General features: G+C 36.8%; 2 protein-coding genes across 3 annotated transcripts in view; both read left to right on the top strand.

Moving 5' to 3' along the window:
- The window catches only part of LOC129744159 (elongation of very long chain fatty acids protein AAEL008004-like), a 558472-nt gene that overhangs the window by 227463 nt on the left and 308485 nt on the right, over positions 1 to 22524 (top strand). The window lies entirely within an intron of this gene.
- LOC129744144 (elongation of very long chain fatty acids protein 7) overlaps positions 1 to 22524 on the top strand; it is a 78998-nt gene that overhangs the window by 33947 nt on the left and 22527 nt on the right. The window contains exon 2 of the mRNA XM_055736541.1: positions 19409 to 19560. Coding sequence (XP_055592516.1) covers positions 19500 to 19560 — 61 coding nt within the window. The 5' untranslated portion in view covers positions 19409 to 19499. The remainder of the gene's footprint in view (positions 1 to 19408; positions 19561 to 22524) is intronic.

Genomic DNA, 22524 nt, shown 5'->3' with positions numbered 1-22524 from the left:
TCAGACGTTCTTTTAATAGATTGAGTAGCTGCTTCAATGATAGAGTTAGAAAAATGTGTCACTTGTTCTAAAGCACTTAATGGAATATTTTCATTAATATTTATTGTCACTAAGTCCTGAAACTTAGCCCAGTCCGCTTCATTAGTTAACCACCTAGGTCGTTTGGAAATGTTAAGGTTAGTTTGCAAAGGATTGATAACGATAGGATAATGATCACTGAAACATAAATCATCATGAACAACCCAGCTAAATACAGTAGATAAAGATGGCGAACCAAAAGTAAGATCGATAGACGAATAAGTATTATGTGCAACACTAAAGTGAGTGGGTGATCCGTCGTTTAAACAATTCAAATCAAAACGTTCGAAAAAATCAACCAATATTTTACCTCTCACACTATCCTCTCTACTACCCCAGCAAACATTGTGTGCATTACAGTCACTCATAATCAAAAAAGGCTTGGGAAGTTGCAAAATCAACTCGTACAAAATCTTTTCAGAAATGGTCTCTCCAGGTGGAAGATATAGACAACATAGAGTAAACTCTACAGGGTAAAACAATTTGACAGCAACTGCCTGCAGCTCAGTTTCTAAATCGAGTTCTTGTGCTTCGAAGCCTTCGCGAATACAAATTACTACACCACCGCTTGCTCGATGGTGAATTTCGTCAATCTTATAAAACAATTTGAAATTTTTAAGTGTTGGAATGTTAGTTTGCTTAAAATGAGATTCCTGAATACCAATAGCATAAGGATTGTACTGACTAATCAAAAGTTTCAGTTCCTGAATGTGTTGCTGAAATCCATTACAATTCCATTGTAACATGGCCATTGCGAAAATTATTGTGAAAAAAAAGTAAAATGATTTCTGAAATCTCAAAATTTTTGTTCCGATGTGTCAAAGTGGTAAAAGAAAAGAATCTTAATATCTGTTATAATTTATATATCTTGGTCATTAATTTTCGTATAATCTGGAACGTTTAATAAAATGGAAGAGGATATTGCTTGTGATAAAATACTTAATTCTGATACTTGAGGAGGATCAACGTTTTCAAAGTTTACACTAGTCACATCATTCAAATCTGAATCTGATTGGTTTTTTATATTACATAGTTTTTCGTGATTTTCATTCTGCATACCTGGAGGAATCCAGTTTGCTGGGTTCGGCGTTGGTTGTTCCGTATTCTCATGTTGCGTCGCTCGTGTTACATTCGATGTTCTAGTGAGTGTCGTCGGTTTGCTGCTTGCCAGAGCCTTCGTTGGATTTTCTACTGGAGAGGTCTGCGTTTGAGTTGGTGATATCGATCCATTGCTTCCGGTTCTCAGAACACCGGCAAAAGTTTGAGAGGGACGTTGAGTGATGATGAGTTCAAGGGGTACCTGTTGCCTCCGTTTCTGTCGTGCTTCCTTCATCGTTACTCTCTGGGTGACTCGGATTTTTTGAATTTCTTGCTCATCAACATAGATTGGACATTCCTTCGAGAATGCCATGTGAGAGCCCCGACAGTTTACACATTTGACTGGGTGCAAACATGGCTGTTGGTCGTGAAATAACTCGGCACATTTGGCGCACACTCGATTTCCTTTGCAGCTTTCTTTTTTATGACCGTAGCGAAGGCACACATTGCACCGCATTGGGTTGGGTACGTAGAGTCGCAGCTTACATTTGTAGAAACCTACATCGATGGTATCTGGTAAGTAACTCAGATCGAAGGTCAATATGAAAGATCCGGTGTCTTCTAGGTTAGGTTTAGTTTTTTTTTCATTCTCCTTTGGTTGATCGATAACAGGTGGTGGTGATGGCGGCGGTGTGGTAGAGGTTACTCGTCTGCTGATACGTTGCATTCGCCTTACTTCGACAACGTGGAACTCTGCCAAATGTTTTTGAATATCCTCATCTTTCATAGGCTTGAGATCCGGACAGTAGATTGTGCCTTTCGTTCGGTTCAAAGAATCGTGTTCGACAATATTCACGTGTATTGAATCACATAACGATTTTTGTTTGCACAGTTTCTCCGCTTGGTGTCGATCAGTAGATTTGAGTAGAAGTTTCCCATCCTTGAATCTGGTTATTTCAACTCCCGATGTAATATTATCAATACATTTTTTAATGAGAAATGGATTGACATCATCCATCGTCTTGCCTTCATCGGTACGAGTGAGAATCAAGAACCTTCCGCCGTTATCCTTCCCATACAGTCGAAGTTGCTTGGAGAATATTTGCTCGTTTTCCCGATCACGTTGTGCTGTTCTCTTAACGTTTTTAAATTTTTTAGACGAAACACCTCTTTCAACGTTATCTTGTTCATTTGCCAACATCTCGAAACGGGATCCGAAGACTCTAGGAGGCGTTCCGCCACCTCCCGGATCCGCGGCCATAACTACCACGGAACTCACTCGTATGTCTTAACACAAATGTAGCCACTCAAAAAAAAAAAAGTCTCTTTTCAATAGCACTATTTCAAAAACCAACAATTGTTCAACAGCTGCTCACTCTGTCACATGTGACTTGCTCAACGGTTGAAACAGAACTGTTTAGATTTTTTCAAGATGTGTTCAAGTGTCGCATTCCAATTATGAAAAATGCATTTCTGAAATGTCTGCTCTTATGTGGGAGTTGTTTACACATTTTTCGTAGATTTTTGTAAAGAATTAAATGTTTTTCTGTCGGTGTGCCTTGCAAGCACCCTCTCACAACAAAATTTTGCCCAATAGTTATTAAAAAAATAACATGAGGAGCCTTTGAGAGCTATTTTTGTTAAATATAGGCTTGTTTCCGAAAGTTTCTCAAATGCTCTAAGCTCTACTTTGGAGGACTTGGTAGCGTAGGTTTGGTTATTATCTTCCATTGCATTGGCTTTAGCAAGTAACAGTTCGGATTGACTCACGACTCACATCCCGTCATCCTTTTTGCTAAACACCTACACCAACAACAACCGAACAATCGTATTGCACAGGTTTTCCGATGCGAACGATGGGCTTGCATCACGCCGCAACTTAAGGTGTGAAGAAAGGAACAGAACAGGGCTCGAACTTACGGACATCGGCTCAGGAAGCAGCTGACTTGCCAACTGAGCTGTATCACAAGCCCCTTTTGATCATCTTGATTAGTGATTGCTGGATATTACTAGCAAGCCAACAGGACACGTTTTTTTGAGTGATCATTTTATTATATTTACTATGAATAATAAATTTTCTAGCTATTTTTAATATTTTTTTTCATTGATTGAAGAAAAAAATAATCCATATTTTAAAGATAAAAATCATTTTAATTGTGCTGCCCAGTTTTGCAAGAAGAAATGCAAAAAAGTTAGACAACTTTTCTAAACACTGACCATGACCATACTTTTGTACTACTTCCGGGTTCGTTTCTTGCCGCCGCTCAAATCTTTCGTCTTAACCTTACCAAGAAAGCCCCAATAATTGACTGTCCGTTTGAGAAATAGGTAAACAAAGCTGAACACAAAACCAATTTCACGCCTTCGCTCGCAGAAATACTCATCAATTATGTCATCCTCCTCAACATGATTGGCCGTTGAGATGAAGCTTTCGTCTCCAAGCCAACAGCAGATATGCCACAGTGATTGACACATATCCCTCATGGTTGTTTTTTTTTCTTCGTAAAACAAAAATCACTAAAAAGCATCATTATTTGCACTCCGTTTTCAAGCTCTTGCAAGCCAATATCTCTTTCGCTGGCTTTTATGAGATGTAAAATATTTCGATCGTTCACGTGGAAAACTGACAGCAACAAAAAACAGCAAAACCCACACACGAACGCCTGAAGCACGCTATTTTTGTCGGAAGCTGACACAGATCATGTCATTTCTGGTGTCTCTTTGTGTTTTTCGACCCAGCAAACCCACTCCGGAGACCGGGTCAGACAAACCAAGCCCACAAACAACAACAACAACAACAACAACGACAACCGAAATCATTACTAAAGATTACCCCCCAGGGCAGACCCGTTGATTCTCCCCTCGTCAAGGTCGTTCGAAATGAGTAAAAGAAAATACAAAAACAAAAAAAAACTAAAAACAATCGAGAGTAAATGAAAGGTTGGCCCAAAGCCAAAGACTCGGCGACTGACTGGGTCTCGGTCGGTGCTCTTCATTTTTTGGGATCGGTGCCTGCTGCAAGTTCGCGGATCACGGAGCCGCATTTGTTTGGATTTCGCCAAAATGCGTCGAGTGTTTTAGGTTTAGTGAACATATCTAGTTTTTTTCCTTCGTTTTTTTTTTGTTTGTTTCGTCTGTAAGCTAGATTTTGTAATTGAATGAGTGAAAAAGTGAAGCAAAACAAAGTTGGAAAAAAGAGGATTGACAACACCTGAAGAAGCTTCGAGACGCGCCGCATGGACGAACTTCGACCGGTATCAGCCGAGACTTTTGTAAGAGCTTTTTGTTTACATTTTCTACATCAATTAAAAATTTGAAGCCTTCGGCGCCGAGACTTCTGGAAGCTATGTATGTATGTCGGAAGATGGCTAGATACTCGGTGGGTGAAATTATTCTGTTTCCCAATGGAGTTCTAGTCTGAGGATGCTGATCTCTATTCGAGAGATCGTTTGCTAAACTTTGAAAAAAAAATCAAATTACATTGATAGTTGATCAGTGTTTTTTCAAGATTTTTTTTCTTTTTTTTCTAACACGTATTCATATTTTAGCCCTGTTATATTTCGAACTGCATCAATTTTTGGTGAAAGGTTAAAAATGTTTGCAATTTTATGAAAATCTGTGAGTTAGATTTTAAGATAGCCTAAACGCTATCCGAATATCATGCAGGATATACCATCGCCTTGTCGAAGCCCCCTGCGCGATTCGGATGCACTCGACAATTCAGCCTAAATCCAGCACAGCAGTGTGGTCAACTTCCCGGAAAAGCCTTTCTCGTCCATGATTTTCCATAGCTCGTTACGGTCGATCGTTTCGTATGCGTATTTGAAGTCAATTAATAGATTGTGCGTAGGGTGGTGGTGTTCACGGCATTTTTAAAGGATGTGCCGTAATGTGAAGATCTGGTCCGTCGTAGACCCTCCCTCCATGAAGCCAGCCTGATACATTCCCACGAATCCGTTTGCTTGTGGCAGCATTTAGGACAGTGATCGCTCGGTAGTTCTCAAAGTTCAATTTGTCGCCTTTTTTGTAAATGGGGCATATTGCCCCCTCCTTCCACTCCTCAGCTCCGGTAGCTGTTCTTTGTCCCAGATCCGGACCATCAACCGGTGTTGACAATCGGACAACTTTTTCGGGTTCATTTCGATAAGTATAACTTTTTGTACAAACTTGGTACAAAACTTCTTGAAACCTTTATTTAAATGAATTAATTTTTCTACAATGTTGCTAGAATTTATTATGATTTTTTGTGTGAAGATTCTTATGGTAAATGATCTTGAGTTGAACTATTTACTATTTCTACGATCTAGGCAATGATTATTTATGAATCTTGTCGAAATGCTCAAAAAACACCTTTTCAAGATCTTTTCATATAAACAGCTTAAACACACTCCTTTTCTGCTGCAATTTTTTTCCGATCTATGCTGACTTTTTAGTTTAATTTATGCAACCTTTGACCGTTATGAACTGATTCCTAGTAACTAAAATGCTAGTAGAACTCATAAAACGAGTTCCATCAAAATATCAATTTAATGCGCAATTCTTAATTAAAATATTATCTTGAGTGGAACTACTAGCTTCCAAAATCAACCGCTAGGTACGCTGCCTTATGCCTTCACAGCAAAAAAAAAATCTGAATCCTAAACAACACTGAAATTGAAAACTTTTAATTTTACATGACGTGCCACGCGATTTATTAATGTATTTTTTTATATATACAGAAATTTTATTCTTAATCCTTTAATGTTAATCCTTCGTTTCATAAAGTAACAATTTAGCAACCATTAATGTATGGAAAAATGGAAAAATCTTATTTCATTTTAATTTTTTTTCTTGATGTACACGTAACTTTCAACTGCTTAAAATACTTTTGAAGAAAAAATAAAAAATCATGAAACGAAGGGTTAATGCATGACTTTTTTAAATGAGAATAGCAGTTATTGATTCAGTTAAATAATAATAACATTTTAAATCAAATAAAACAACTCATCAGGATTTAAGTCGTTATTTTGAGTTTTATAAAAGTTGTGACCCGTCAAAGTTGAAAAATATTTTTTGAAATTCTTAATTCATTTCAAAACGATTTTGCAAATTTCTTCCAAACCGTGTTAGTTGGGTGCAGGGAAGTGTTTGTGATTGATTTATATTAAAAAATTGGATAGAATTTTCAAATCTGACGAAATAACACTGTTTTTCCAAAAACTACTTTTTTCAAAAAAAAAAAAAAAATAAATAAATTTGATTTTAGCAATTTTTCCGCATACTTTGGGCTGTATCACACATGGCATAAAATATGGCTTTTAAAACACCATGGACTATCTTCTTTTAATACTAAAATATTTTTTGTGGATACATCATTCAAAAAATCCACGCATTTTCGAGATATTTGGATTAGATTAGTGTTGTTTTAAAACAACACTACGCATTAATGGGTTAACAGCACTGAATTCTAATGACACAAACATTACTTGTCACGGAACGCGATTATTCGATGTAAATTTACATCACATATGATGTAAATTAAAAGAAACATCACATATGATAGGATTTTCAGTACGAGTTAAATATTAAACATCTTAAATATTTACATGTCTTTAAAACTTCACACGTCTGTTGAAGTTTACAAACGTGTAAAATTCAACCGGCACTGAAAATTCCATCATATGTGATGCTACTTTTGCGTTACATCATATGTGATGTAATTTTACAACTTTTTTTCGGCCACACAAAATTCTTAACAGCACTGAATTAGAAAGTTCTTAAAATTACACGACATGAAATTTTATAAGGACAATGAGTTTTAATTCAATTAATATTACAATACGCTTAACACGATTATGCCATGTAAAAATGGTCAAAAACAGGCACATATAAATGTCAACAAAGAGTTAAGGCACCAGAGTATTTTATTGAAGCAGATTTTCCGCGAGTAAGTTGATTGATTTTGTTGGTTTCTGGAGATCCTGGAGAATCAGAGATACGGTTCTGGAAGCGGCTTCGCGTTACTTTATTTTTTATCTGGTACATCTGGGAAGAAACTGAAAATAAATGTGAGAGTGAACTCCCAATAAAAAATATGTGAGATCAAAAAAATCTTTGTCTATGAATAAAATAAATGATAATGATCATACTTATATTTTTGTCAATTTTGTGGATATTCTCGTTGATTGTGATGGATTCGACCAAGGCAGACGAGATTATGGAATAACCGAAGATATCTGTGGAATTCTACACAACGACTCATCGAATGAAACAGCAATTTTAAGCTTCAAAAAAGCTTTGAAATGTTCAATAAAATTTAAGTTAGGATAACATTATGTTAATAAGCTTTTAAGAAACTTTAAGAGACGAATGTCATGAAAATGGTAAAATGTCTTTAATAAAGTAATAATAATAATAGTTATATTTTATTTTTATTAAAATATAAGAAATTCCATTATTCTATCAATTTTACAAAAAGGTAAACAAAACAAATTCCAATGGGAACGTCTTTCTTCCTATATTCAGTTGTTTTATAATTTCCATCATTTTTATTTCACACGTTGCCAAATTTAACTTGCGTGTTATATTCTACTAGCATTGATGATTCCGTCATATATGATGATTCCTTTCATTTACATACATCACATGTGATGTGATTTTGTAGATTTTTTTTCGTAGTGTAGGGGAGAATGACGATACTTGATCCCTGGGGATACTTGATTACTAAGGTATATCTCGAAACTGGAATGATTTACAAAGATCAAATGTTCTAGAAAAATGTACCAAATGGACAAAAATAACAATGCTATAAGATCAAAAGAATCTAACAAATTTACTTTTGGAGTTACTGCACTTTGTTTGAAAAATTTCAAAAAATGTTACTTTAAGATCTTTTTCATCCTTTTAAATTGTTTCCCACATGAAAAAATGGTAAATATGTGAATCGTCAGAGTATAAAATGAACTTTATAATCCCACATGGTAAATGGTAAACTCTCAATTATTGTCCAGATTTTTTTAAATGTTCATTGGGGTTCAATTGATCCCTAGAATTCAAAAAAGTATATTTCTCTTTTGAATAGATCGTTATCATTGCTAGGAACGGAATTACTAATTTTTATATTATCTCTTTCATTGAAAATTGGATTTCGTTAAATGTTTTGCAGTCGCAGTAATCCGTACAAAGGTTGACTGAAAAGAGGTTAGCGTGTGAAACTCCGACGGATTTTACACTGATTTGACAGGTCGCACAAATGTCGCAGTCATGAGTGCGCAGTCCAATTTAGTGCGCTGCGATTAATATAAAAACTAATAATTTTCCGATAAAAGCTTCGTAAAAAGGACTCAAAAATTGATTTTTTTTTTTAAATAGAATATAGCGCCTTTAAGTATGCAATGAGTATAGGGTTGGAGATACAATTTTTGAATACTCTTTTTCTGGCACTTAAAAATTGTCAAATGAGAATTTATATGGATCAAAACAGTTAATGGACCTTTTATCTTTTGATTTTGTTTTATTTTATTCAAGGGTTATGGCCCCTCGAATAACATATCGAGCCTCCTTCATAAGGGATCAAGTCTCCCTTAACTTTAAAAACATCACTATTTTTTATGTCTCTCCAGAATGCTTCTATTTCATCAATGGGATTAAGTATATTTCTTATTTTTGAATGAAAATTGAAATAACAGGCTGTCAAAAAATGACGAGTTGCTATTTTTTCCAAATAGATATGATAGTAACAAGAAAAAGGGATCAAGTATCCATTTGTACATACAATTTGTAATTTGTAAATAAAAAAAAACTTCCTGGTAGGCACTACTTTCAGGATAGATACTCAACTTAACATTTTCAATAAACAAAAAGGAATGTATTTCTCAAACTACGGTTTAATAGATGTTTTATGAAGAATAGAAGCTATACGAGCTTTTCAAATGATAGAAAAAGTGTAACCGTGTGACAATTTTTTCATAGAGAATAGAATTGAGAGCTATTACAGTTCTTGACAGTACAAAATGGTTCCACTCGAGAAGAGAATTCTTTCTTCAGTAAAATAGCATTATTAGAAAGCAGACACCAAGATAAATTCATTTGGAAGCTGTGTCGAATCGAGTCATTCAGTTCTGCTCAAGATCATTTACCCTAACATTTTTTTTTTATAAAAAACAAGGCTTTTGTGGATCGCCTTAGAGAGTTATATATGAATGAATGTATTTCTATCTGTCTGTTCCCTATAGACTCGAACTCGAACGAAAAGATGAATGTTAAATTTGGTATGAAGGAGTTTTGGGGTCGGAGATGATGTCTAAAATACTTTCAATTCGCTCCGACTTAAACGATGGGGGGGAGTCTCACAATCAAAATTTTAAAAGATATGGAACCAATCAATTTTCGGAAACTACTGAACCGATTCACGTGTAACTTGGTGTGTAGCCATTTTCAAGACCGGGAATGGTTTTTAACACCTCCATATCCATAGAAATCAGAAAAAGCGGGTCTTCCATACAAATCTAATAAATATTTGACACAATTCGAACAATTTTCAGAAACTTCTTCGATCAATGTGAAATTATGTGTGTAGCCGTTTTCAAAACCGGAATTGGTTCCTATAATACGTTGAAACCCCTTCGCATCTATAAAAGGGGGGCTCCCATACAAAACTAACGAAAAATCGACACAATTCGCACAATTTGCAGAAGCTACTGAACCGATCAACGTTAAATTAGGTGTGTAGTAGACTGCCCCAAATTTGTATGGGAAATTCAAAACCTGTGAAATGTTAAGCGCTGCAGGCTAAAATTGATCCTAGTCCTAGTACAAGATCTCATGCCAAATTTAGGCCAAATCGGACCACGGGAAGGGGTCGCTCAACGAGCCTAAAGTTTGTATGGGATTTTGAGACATGTTGTTCGGGAGAAACATGAAAAACCAGTTTTTTATCAATAACTTTGGTTCCCGTCGGCCGATTTCTTTCAAAAACGAGTTTTCTTAAAGCTTAAATTATGAAAAACATTTCATCCCAAGACTGCATTCCGATAGGAGTTTAGATAAAAAAGTTATAAGGTTTATAAAATGGGCAAACTTTTTTAAGGATGGTATTCATCACTGTTAATGAGTCGGGGCGGTCGAACATATCGACGCCTAATTAACAGTGATGAATACCACCGTGAAAAAAGTTAGCCCATTTTTGAAGCCTTATAACATTTTTATCTTAACTCTTATCGAAATGCAGTCTTCGGATGAAATATTTTTCATAATTTAGGCTTTAAGAAAACCCGTTTTTGAAAGAAATCGGCCGACGGGAACCAAAGTTATTGATAAAAAATTGGTTTTTCATGTTTCTCCCGAACAAAATGTCTCAAATCCCATACAAACTTTAGGCTCGTTGAGCGACCCCTTCCCGTGGTCCGATTTGGCCCAAATTTGGCATGAGATCTTGTACTAGGACTAAGATAAATTTTAGCCTGCAGCGCATAACTTTTTCAAAAGTCGGGTCGTTTGAGGCACTCTAGTGTGTAGCCATTTTCAAGGTCGGGAATGGTTGCTATAATACTTTCAAATCCCTTGAAATCCAAAAAAGGAGGGGGGCTCTTATACAAAATCAACGAAAAAAAAAATACAAAATTTGACCAATCCTCGAAGGTTTTTGTTAAAAATTTATGAACGTAAGCGTTTTGATAAAATGAGATAATTTATGGAATTGGCAAATATATTTTTACAAAATAAAATAATACATTGTATTGGCAGACGCTTCCCATTTTTATGAACTCTGGCTGATGAGACTCTCATATTCAATAAATTTAACATGCCTATTATATACAAAACCAATGTCTTAATGTTTTCATAAAGTTTGGAACGTTTTTGATTATGTTCAAATTCGCCTGTATTTAAATACTCCTCCCGTTTCAAAAATGGACGTTTTTTTTTTAATTTGAAATTATTATTTATTGTATTTAAGATCCCGCCTATTTTCGCTAGTATTTTAATAAATGGACATGAATTTCGTCCCCGCCCCGCCAGTGCTGCATTTATCGATTGAAGTAGATAAAGCCTCCCATTATTTGTCTGCAGCAAAGAGAACACTTTTTCCTAAGAGTTCCTTTGAGCGTTAGCGACATTTCGATCGGAAATTTCCTATTCTCCAACTGTTAAGTAGCAAGAATTTATCTAATATAAAAATTGTAACTGAGCGGAAATCTCTAGAAAACAGCTACATTTCACGCCAAATAAGAAGTTCATTCGTTCTTCAAACATCTGCTTCGCTTCCTCCATTTTCAAGGCTAATGATTAAAACATTGGAATTTCCATTTCGTCAGCCAACAATCTCCGGTGCGCAAAATAAAGTTCATCCGAAAATAGTCAGCAGAGTAGTGTTGCTGGTGGGGTGATTCCACTACTAGCTAGCATAGCACTTAGCATCGCGATGCATGGATGATGCGGCCGCACGCTGCAATTGAAAGTAAAAGTAATCGAAACCGTATGGGACCCTCCCGGAGGGCAAACTTTTCTTACATAATGACGACCTACATATTTCATGAGGACGCGTTTCGTCGAGTGTGCGGCACGCCGGCCAACAACATACACTTTCGATGAGCCATGAGCCATGCCTGGTGTTGTCAGCCAGCAGTGTCTCTGAGCTCTTGAGTAAATTTGCACATAGAGTCTGTCAATTACCCGCGTGCATCTTCAGTGACCTCTCCCTCTGGCGGCGTCAACCGTTTCTGTCGTGGTCCGCTTTTTTCGGCTTTAACCATCTTCTTCGCCTTTGGTTGCGCTGCGCCGCTCGAAGAATGGCTGCAGCAGTTGTTTTGCTGGCGTCTCGTTGTCGTCACCGAACTCCGAACAGCGACTCGGCATCAGATGATTTTGCCGGGTGATCATGACCTATTATAAACCGGATCGATTTGGGGCCCGCGCGCTCGTTGTGAATGACGGTTAGTTTTTGTTTTGTTTACCTCTTTCTCTCTCTCGTGTGCACACACTGGCTGATTTATGCTGACTTCATTTCTGCAGGGGTTTGACTGCTCGAGCATTGTTTGATAACACCAATACATGATGCAGGTGGGGCGGAGATTTTTGGGATTAGAGGGATACTGAAAGGAGTGTGTATTTCAATTTGAATTTATCACGTTCAATGGAATCATCTGTTCATACTACCTTATACTTTTAATTCAGCAAAAAAAAAAAATTTCGATTATTTGTAATGCGATGAGCGTCACGAAGCTTCAAAAGCTGAAGGTTCCTCTTGCACTTTGAGTAGATTATTAAAAGGTAGGCACTTTCTCGAGAAAACAGTACCACAATCAAATAATCCCGGACATACAGTATAGACACTGATAAACTGATCCCAAGCAACCAAAAGTCGCGTTTTCTCTTATAGATGGAACTCCGATGTTCATATTTTGCTGAAAAAATGTTTACGGGAACTAAAAAAAAAAGTTAAAGTAAAAGTTACTCAGGAACTTCCATCGCCCTTTGAAAAGTTAAACTATCGATAACGGAACTTTTAAGCGCTTTTAATGGAACTTTTTTAAAGAAGGTCGATAACGTTCGCATAATATTATAAAACGCACCATTAAGATACTGTGAAGGTGTTTTAAAGAACCTATATGGGAATTCTAAGCGACATGTCAAAAATGTCTGTCAATTTCTTGTCATGATATTTGTTTTGTTTATATCTGTACTGATATTTACAAAAAGAATTCAAGATTTTTTCGAATTTTTCTTATAAATGTTAAGATATTGGAATACATTTTTGATGATGAGAATTTTTGTTTAATTATTATGGTGTACTAAAAGTCCTTGAAACGAAATAAGATGCAATCTATTGACCAACCCAATTTATTGAACAATCCAGCAATGAACTATTGCTGGATTGGTCGAGAGGCTGGTGAGTTTCATTGCAAACTAGAGAGCAGCGGTTCAATCCTCTAGGCGTAAGCAGCATTTGTAATCAAAACAATATAATAAAAACCAATGAGATAGACCATGATAGACCGTTAACCTAGCAATCTGACATCTGGTTGTCAGATCAATCTGTCAATCGGATTTTTTTTTCGGCGCGTAGAAGTTTCTTGACATTCTCTTAGAAGCTGAATAGCGTTCTCTACAGCCACCTAAACGAACTGGAAAGTAGCTTTAAGAACTTAAATTTTGGGCTGATTACCATTCTCTTCAGACACAAACGAGAGCTGATTAAGCTTCTATGGAACCATTTTAAGGGAATTCTGGTTGCTTGGGATATAAAACTATATAATCTAGGGTGAGTGCTCCTATTTTGGATCTAAGGCCTTCTTTAGTATAAATTGCCGAAAATTGTAAATTATATTATTAATTTTGCTAGCAAAGGATAAAGATACTTCTATGCACACAAAGAAACTCTCATTCTTCCTGAACCCTACCATACCACTTGTTGCCATAAAAAGTGTTTCTGATAAAAAATTTCAACGTCTTTTAAAATGTACCTCCTCATCAGTGGTAATTCAGACAGCTCAATTAGTGAGGCTCGTTTTCAGAAGTTGGAGTGGATAAGGAAAAATCTCGTTTTTTTACTGTCCAAGCCAAAGTCAAAGGAAAAATACTTTCATTGTGAAGAATATGAACCATACTACTTATTTTCAATCTAATAATCAATCAATAAGAAAATCTATGGAAAACCCGGAAAATTGGTAAAGGGTTCAAAAATTGGAGACTTTTTACTTTGATGTTCCGTTTTTAGACCTGACATCTCCGAAACTTTCTGTGATTACCAACAAATCAACAAGGGTGCGAACCTTTAATAATTTTTAATTGAACCGTAATTCAAAACCGATGTTGAACATATCTAATATTTTTCGCCAGTTTTACGCAAATAAACTACAAGTAAGTGTACATTAAAAAGTTACAGCTGTTGTTATGTTGTTAGTGTTTGAAATATTTTTAACAGAATTTTAAGTGTTTTTCAATCGTTTAAAAGCTTTAATACTTTTTTTTTATGAAAATATTTAATTGAAGATTACATTCTTAATGAGTTCGTTTATCAGTTTTGGAAAAATCAAACTTTTTAAAGGAAATTTAGTTGTAGATCCAATGAAAGGAACCAGTTCAGTAGCAAAATAGAAACAGTACGTTCAAAGTTGGAAACTTTGGTCATCCATACCTTTCCAAATTTTTCAATTACGATGAAACCTATGTTGAAAATTCTTTTTGAAATTTGCAGATAAGATCTTGAACTATGAATAAATTTCCTTAAAGATATAAATCTCGCACCCGTTTATGAGAAAAACATGATAATTTAAAAACCACCGCTCAAAGGGTCCAAAGTAGGGCAACTAACCCTACCAAGCATTTTTAGCCTGCTTCAATCTTTCTGCGTGCAAAAGTAAAAGTTGCTATGGTGTTCAATTTGTGTTTTGTTTTCCTTCCAGTGAAAAAAGTTCCGATGGTTGAAATGACTAGATTCATTGAGTTTTGAAATTTGAGGAACACAATTTGAAACATACCAACATATGAAAATTCACTCTTCCTATTTAAAAAAAAACGATTCCAATCATTAGGATAATTTAATTTGAAAAATTATGGAATTGATTTTTTATTACCACTGTCCTAAATTTGAAAAATTATTTCATAATAGAATTGAAATTAAAGTTAAACATTTTTTAATAAATTAATTTGCTAAAATAAAAGTCATAGATTTAAACATTTTTAAAGCTAAAATGTTCTTAATCTTATTGAGGAAAAAATTTGCAGTTCTTTAAAAAAGGATCTTCTGGTGAACGATTTAATCTAGGCATGTTATTAGAGAAAATACTTTTAGATAGGCTTACCAGAATAAAATTTCGAGAAGTAGGACATTTTGCTCAAAGTACCATGAAAAAGTAGAACGTTTTTCAATCTGAAGTAGGACAAAAAGTAGGACGCTTTATTTTGTGATTTTTATTTAAAAAAAGTTTTTACACAATTTTTTATTAGGATAAGATGATATCACAACAAATAAAGATCAAAAACGTTTTCTTCACATTTTTAGGTAGTTCTGTTTTTTAAATTCAATATTTTATCGTTAGTATTTATTTTAATAAAAAAAAAAAGGAAGTTATTCTTGTTCTGGAGCACACTTCTCTGAAGAGACGATTTTTTTTTGAAAATCTTCATTTTTCAACAAATATGAATGGAACTCTGAACATGAAATATGTCTGTTGTTGTATTGCAGTAAGATAATCGCTCTCACTGCGTCAAAAAGGAGTTTTCCGCGTTCCTTGGTCCACTGGGTATTGATGATGGAAAAAATCCTCTCTACATTGGCGTTGGGAGCGGAAATTGCAAAGAAATATTCAACAATCGTCAGCAGGTCGGAGTGATGATCGGGTAATTGATTTGGTTGGAAAAATAATTTCCATTTTTCATAAGTAAGTTCGTTCCTTAAATCATCTTGCTGCTGCGCAATGAACGAATTTAGGCAACAAAATTGGTCATACAGTTTGACATCGTTGATTTCAATACCTTTGTTAGCTAAAATTTTCACACAGTTCTTAAGCTGCTCGAATTTGAAACTATGTGGTTCCAGCCAATCGAAGAGCTTAAAATCACATACAGGTCGGACTCGATTATCCGGAGACTCGATTATCCGGGATTCGATTATCCGGAATTTTAGACTCGATTATCCGGAGTTTTTGAAAAAAAAAATTTTTTTTTCAAATTTTTATTTTGATTTTTTAAATAATTTAGTACTATAATTCACAAAATAATATTTTTATCAGCTTTGGATGAAGTTAGGGGGTCAGGGGCTAGTATAGTAGTTGTACTTTATATTCAGATCAAAGATCAAACGCATTAACTCTATAATACATAATATAAATATGTGGTCAAGCAAGAACGTAGCTAGGAACAGGAGGGGTAAAAATAAGAGTTGTCAATGTGTTTAACCCTCTACATCCCATGGTAGCACAAGTGATCCACAACATCAGCGTCTTTATCAAGTTTGTAAATCTACTATGATGCAGTCAATAATTGTATAAACTTCCTTGTGTACTCATTGTGCTTGTCTATAAGCTTTCTTGAAATTTAGATATAGTAACTATTGGAAAACAATCTAGCAACTATTGAAACAATCAAAAACTTTTTTCAACGAATTACAACTTTTGAGGCCATGGGGAACAACTTTTGTTCAAGCTCTTTCCTTACAAAAACATTTTTGTTGTTCAAATATTTAAAAAAAAAATCGTGGGAAGTAACGGGTTAATTATTCAAAATCTAGTTTAATTAATTATCGATTGTCTTCGGTTGAAAATCATTGGATTTTGAAATGTATTTTAGTTTATTTACAAAGTATGATCAAATGTACAAACGTGAAAGTAGTAAGAAAAAGAGGAACTTAAGCTTGGGTGTCATTTCAGTATGTTCTTCTTTTGATATTCTTTTTTGTTTCATTCTCATTTTGGTTGAATAAAATTCATATTTCTTGTCAAGAAACTTCTCGTTTATTTAAGCTTAAAAACAAATTCATTCATTGAATAACGAAGCATGAGAACGAAAATCACTTCCGAGATGTGTCAGGTCAAGGTAAAGTGAAACCAGTAATGGTTTAATATTACATATTTGTTTTTTTTTTTTCTAATCACGACTTTACCGCTTTTTCCTATAAAAATGATTTCTGGCTATACGCCACTGCATTTTACAAAAATAATGCACAAAAAAATTAAAATTTAACGTCCTCAGACTGAAAAAAAAAAAACATTTTTTTATGATTCGATTATCCGGAAGATTCGATTATCCGGAGTGAAAATAAAATCGATACTCCGGATAATCGAGTCCGACCTGTAATGGGCCAAACCACTTTCGAATATCCAAAGAAGACTTGTAGACTTGGCAGAGCTCCTCTATCACTTTTTCCTTTTCCGATGGGTTATTAATTTCTTCCAGTAGGGTTTTAACTTTCATTGGCAGAACCGATCGTGAAGACGATTTTCTAAAAGACGCCAATAAGGATTTCGTGAAAAATGGATCGAAATAATAAAAAACGCAAAGTTAAAAATTCGACAAACAAGATAATGGTCCTAACCGTAAAAAAGTAGGACGGTAGGATGAGGGTCGAAAACGAAGGACATGTCCTACCAAAGTAGGACGTCTGGTAAGCCTACTTTTAGATCATCTGAATTTTCTTCAATTTCCCCCTGTTAATAAAATAATCAAAAGATCAAACACTCTTCTTCAGTAAGAATGGAACTGATCCAATACATTGAAACTAAAATTTAAACTATCAGAGTTACATAACTCTTCATGAAAAATATTTTGGAATTGTCAACTGAAAATTAAATATTATTAACGAAAAAAAAAATCGAAATTTAGTTATTGGTATCATTACATGATCGGGAAACGAAGCTTCGGGAATGATGAGCTAGTTCACGCTAAGAACTCTAATCGATCAATAATTTTCTCCTACGCAGGAAGAGTTACAGTGTCGGACAAAACTCTTAAGCAAAAAAAAAACAAATTAGCTTTTAACTGCCAATTCAAATATGGTTTACGTGAAACCCAGCGGCGAGCACTTATACTAGTATGAGAACATTGAAAATTGCGAGCATAACGCAATCAAAGCAACCCATTTTAGCTAAACGCACTGATAACTGTCCAAAGGTGGAAACCGATGCGACAAAATATTGGGATTGGGCCTGCTAAAAAGAATAAAGCTTGCTCTTTACTCTTACTCAGTTTTCCATAAGAATGACAACTAATCGGAGTGAAATTGGAGTGAAGGCTATTGCTTTCTCTGTTTAACACGCGAGAAATCGTATACCGGGATTGCGAGCGCGCCCATCGCCCATAGGACCAGTTCCTCGTTTCGGCTACCAAGTGTCGCTTCGACCGATTTTTGAAGAAAATTGATTGTTTCTCGGTGGCATTTTGTGTTTTACGCATCCTAGCAAGTATTTATCATGTAAACAAGAAGTATGTAAGGTTTTAATTCTCGAATTCTAGTTGCAGTCAACAAAAAATGGGTTGCTCACCTAATTGCACGGAAACACAGCGGATGGTTATCCGCAAAATGGCCAAGGCAGGCAGCAGCCAACGCGAATTCTCAGAGTACTTGGGACGTTCTAAAACTTTCGTGTTTAATGCCCTGCACGACCGTAAAAAATCCGAAACGACTGGACGCCCAAGGAAAGCGACCGCGAAAGATGATTCTGTAATAATGCGGGCCTCCAAGAAAGATCCATTCAAGGCCTCGAAAAAGATCCGGGACGAACTGAACTTGTCCGTGAGTTCCCGGACAGTTCAGCGGCGGCTGGTGGAGCAAAGGCTAGGTGGTAAAAGGTCCCGATGTTGACGCCGGAACATCTGAAGGCGGGGATGAAGTTCGCACAAGACCATTTCGATTGGATCGATCCGGAGAAGGAGAAGCAGTGGCGAAATATACTGTGGTCGGATGAGACGAAGGTAAACCTCATCAGCTCGGATGGAAAAACTTGGGTTCATCGTCCAATAGGCTGCGCTTACATGCCACAGTATACCAAGAAGACATGCATGCATGGAGGAGGCAATATTATCGTGTGGGGGTGCTTCTCCCGGTACGGAGTTGGCCCACTGTATTGGGAGGATAAGATCATGGATCAGTATCATTACGCTCGAATCCTAAGGGATGTAATGCTGCCACACTGCCTCTCAAATGGCAGTTCATGTAGGATAACGATCCGAAACATACTGCCAAGACCGTCAACAAGTGGTTCTAGGATAACAAAGTCGACGTCGTGGAGTGGCCAGCGCAGTCACTGGGTCTTCATCCTATAAAAAATCTATGGGAGATCGTGAAAAGGTCGGTGTACACGAGGAAGTCGAAGAATAAGCAGGAATTGTGGGAGATGATCCAGCGTGTAGAACTAAATAAAAATTATGAAGAAACTCAGTTTTCCTCGCCAAAAACAATACAGAATGATTATTTCATTGAAACTTTCATTAGATGGATTACTTGTTCCAAAACAAAATTAAAATATCATTTCATTTACATGATTTCTAAGTAAATCTCCAAAGTAATTCATCCCACTTATCACCAAGAAAAAAAACGATCAACCTTGTCACTTTTTATGAGTCCTACCGTGTCAGCTCCCGCTGTCAACTGATCATCGTTCATCAACCGAGGGAGGTAAAAAGTTGGTGATGATAGGTTGTGATTAATTTCTTCATTTGAAGTTTAACGATATTTTATTGCACCTTTACAGAGGCTACCGGTGTTTTCGTTCCGTTTTTTTTGTCTTCTCTATTCGCCTAATGAAGTACCTACTTGCACTTTAACTTTTTCTCAATTCACTTATCACTTACGTTTTTTTTACTTTTTCTCTTCCAGATCGTAGCCGCACTTAGCCCGACCCGGACATTGAGTTACTGAGTTGCAGCGCCGCCCCCCGCCCTCCAAACCACCCCTGAAGCCAGACAAAATGGCGTTCCTGCTGACGGATATATACGACTGGTACAGAGATCTAATGGACAATCGAAGTGGTAAGTAGAAGGATAATAACTTTTGTTGCTGTTCTTCTTCTTCGAGAGGAGATCATTTGCTGCGCAGGTGCTAATTTTTTTTCACTTCTGCATAACTAAACTGCCAATCATGATGGCGGCGGTGTAAATGATTGTGTGTTAAACTTCCTCAAACCACCAACCGGCTCAATTATTCTTGTTTGCTTGATGATGATGCCAATTGGTTGACCTTCGCTCTTGAATTGTTCAATAAACTTGAACTTTAGAGGTGCAATGGTTGGCTTAAAACAAAACAATTGCGATTTATAATATTCGAATAGAAAATCAAATTCAGTAATCAACAAACTAACGTGGCGCTTTTCAAAAAGTTATCATTTAAAAAATGGAATATCTCCGAACTCAGGATTCATAGAAAAAGAAATAAAAAAACTCGTTCTGTAGATTTTATTATTAATTTTTCGGGAAAGTATAATTTTATATTCAATTTCATAATTTCATCGTGTTTTTGAGCCAATTTCACGTAAAAACCAATCAAAATCCCAATATAATATTTCTAGTTCCCAAAATATTGAGGATTGAATATTTTTCGAGGGTTTTTTACTACCCAAATGAGTTGTTTATGGGTTTATAGCAGGGGGGTGACAGCCCTATCCTTTGTCATTAATTTTGACAACCATCAAAATTTCGGGCCCACGATTTTGTGGGCCCATAACAAACCTGACATTTTGCTGTCAAGGAACCGGACTAGATGTCAAATCCTAGAGAATTATGAATGATTGCACACTAACACAACCATCATTCTGGTCCCTCATTGGTTGAAATTTTGACTTTTTCAACTCAGTACTGCTTTGAGAGGAAAAAACCATAAACGTTTCTCTCGATGGATAGAAAAAAAGAAAAATGTTCTTGTTCGCAAGAAGAACCAGATTGTCACCCCCCTGGTTTATAGGGTTGGTATGGGTCTTCTGGACAACTCAAGGAGCAATAAAAGATTCCGAATATTTGAGTCTGGTGTACGTTGTTTTTTTTTTAAAGCCACCCTGACGGACGGCAGAGGAATCACTTAGTACTGGGTGGTTCATCTAGCTAGCGGACTCCTCTGCGCTGCGTAGCTACTACACTTGCTAATCGCAACGATCTAACCCTTTTTCCACTTCTAGACGTATCTGGGCCCATAACCTGTTGGAATGGAAAATGCAACGCAGGTTTTAGTGGTTGAATAGAGTTAATATAATCATAGTTGATCTTTTTTCGATCGTCAATACGTTAACTGCCCAATCGTGGGTTTCAACAGCTCCCCTCAATTGGCAGATTGAGAATGATGATTACCATCGTCGACTGTCGAGCATCCCACTACACCAACAACTTCTTCCGGCCATCGAAAATCAGCAAACGCCTGCTAACCGCAGCCTAGCTGAATATCGTAAGGTGAGCTCTTGGAGCAAGCTTCTTCTTCAATCTCGATCCCCGGCAGTAGCCGCCGAAGCCACTTGAATGCCTCTACAAGCAGCTGAAAGCGCAGCACCACAGCATGAGAGTAGCCCTCTCGGTAATCAGCTTCGTCAAAACTCTTCTCCGAACGAATCGTTCAGCTGGACAACTTGCCCTCTGCGCTGACCAATCTTGGATTTGAATCCCAAGAATCCTGCTCCTGGCTATAGGAAATGAGCTCACGTTGTTAACCGTGTAGCATTATAATTAAGTTTGTCTAGCTATTAAGTTTTGAGCGTGTAGTGAGTGAGTCAAAAACCTACCAAAGAATGAGTGTTTAGAAGTAAGAGTGTAACCATAACTGTCAAACGCGCACATGGAAAATAACAACATAAACTAGGACGAACAAAAACCAAAACACATCGTTGGAAGAACCGAACACCTTGAGCAGTTGGAATCGCCATTGCTCTTTCATCAGTTTTTGGTGAATCAAGAAAGCCGCCATCCCGCCACATTCTGGATCAGAAGCCATCAAGGAAGGAGGATAAATCGTGTTGGCTGATTGAAAGGTGAGACCGTGCGAACAACTCCAATCATATGGGATAAACATAATTGTTTCTTCAACGCGCAGGCAAAGAAAGATCGAGCGCAGAACAATCCACCCTAGGAGCCTACCCGAGCGGAATCAAAGGTAAAACATCGGCAACAAGATTGTGGATTGCCTTTTCATTATTTTACCTCTAGCCGTAGGTTGACAGTACGGTGCCGGTCGCGAAAAAAACGGAATAAGAAGACGAAAGAAAAATAGCACGCAAGGGTGAGTGAAACCAGCCTATATTTGCCCCAAATTGTGTCAACATCGTCTCGATTTTTCAGTGCCGGAAAATCACCGCTACCGTGTCGATTATTCCATCCACGGCGGAAAATTATAGCTACAGAGAAGAACGGCCCCATTGGGTGAGTTGCTTATTGGATGAGCCTAATCAGCCAAATTAAAGCTGTGATTATTTATATCAATAGGGTCGTTTTTGGGAGCTGAGAAAATCGCTTTTCGGGACTCGATTTTCGCCATCTTGATTTTGCGAGTCCCGTTTTTGCGTAAGAAAGCTGCGGACGTAGAGAGAGCCAATCGGATCGAGCCGGAAGTCGTTGGAGGTGCTCCGGGCAACTGCGGTACGCCCGTCGAAGCAGTGCAGCCAGGCAGGGTTGCCAGTAAACCAGATACGACTGTGATATTACGAAAGAAGCTGTGATACACCTGTGCCGTCCAAGCAGCTGTGATATGATTGTTGTTATTGTTTTGATGTTATGGTAGGAACGGGCCCGTGAGTAATAATGTAAGCTAGCTTAAGTTTTTAAAATGTCGTAATAGTAAATAATTGTAATTGCTACCGATTTGGGTTTTGAGTGTTTGTGTTTTGGGTAATAGTTAGCCGTGCAGCACACACTGAGAGTCAGTGGTGCACAAGTTGTTTCAACCGTATCGTAGCTCGTGACCACGCCGACAGTAACCCTCTAGGAAACCGTCTTCCCGGCACTGTAGCCTTCTGCGTA

Source organism: Uranotaenia lowii, chromosome 1 (assembly GCF_029784155.1).
Source record: "Uranotaenia lowii strain MFRU-FL chromosome 1, ASM2978415v1, whole genome shotgun sequence".
Lineage (NCBI taxonomy): Eukaryota > Metazoa > Arthropoda > Insecta > Diptera > Culicidae > Uranotaenia > Uranotaenia lowii.
This window is presented reverse-complemented; position numbering and strand designations above follow the sequence as displayed.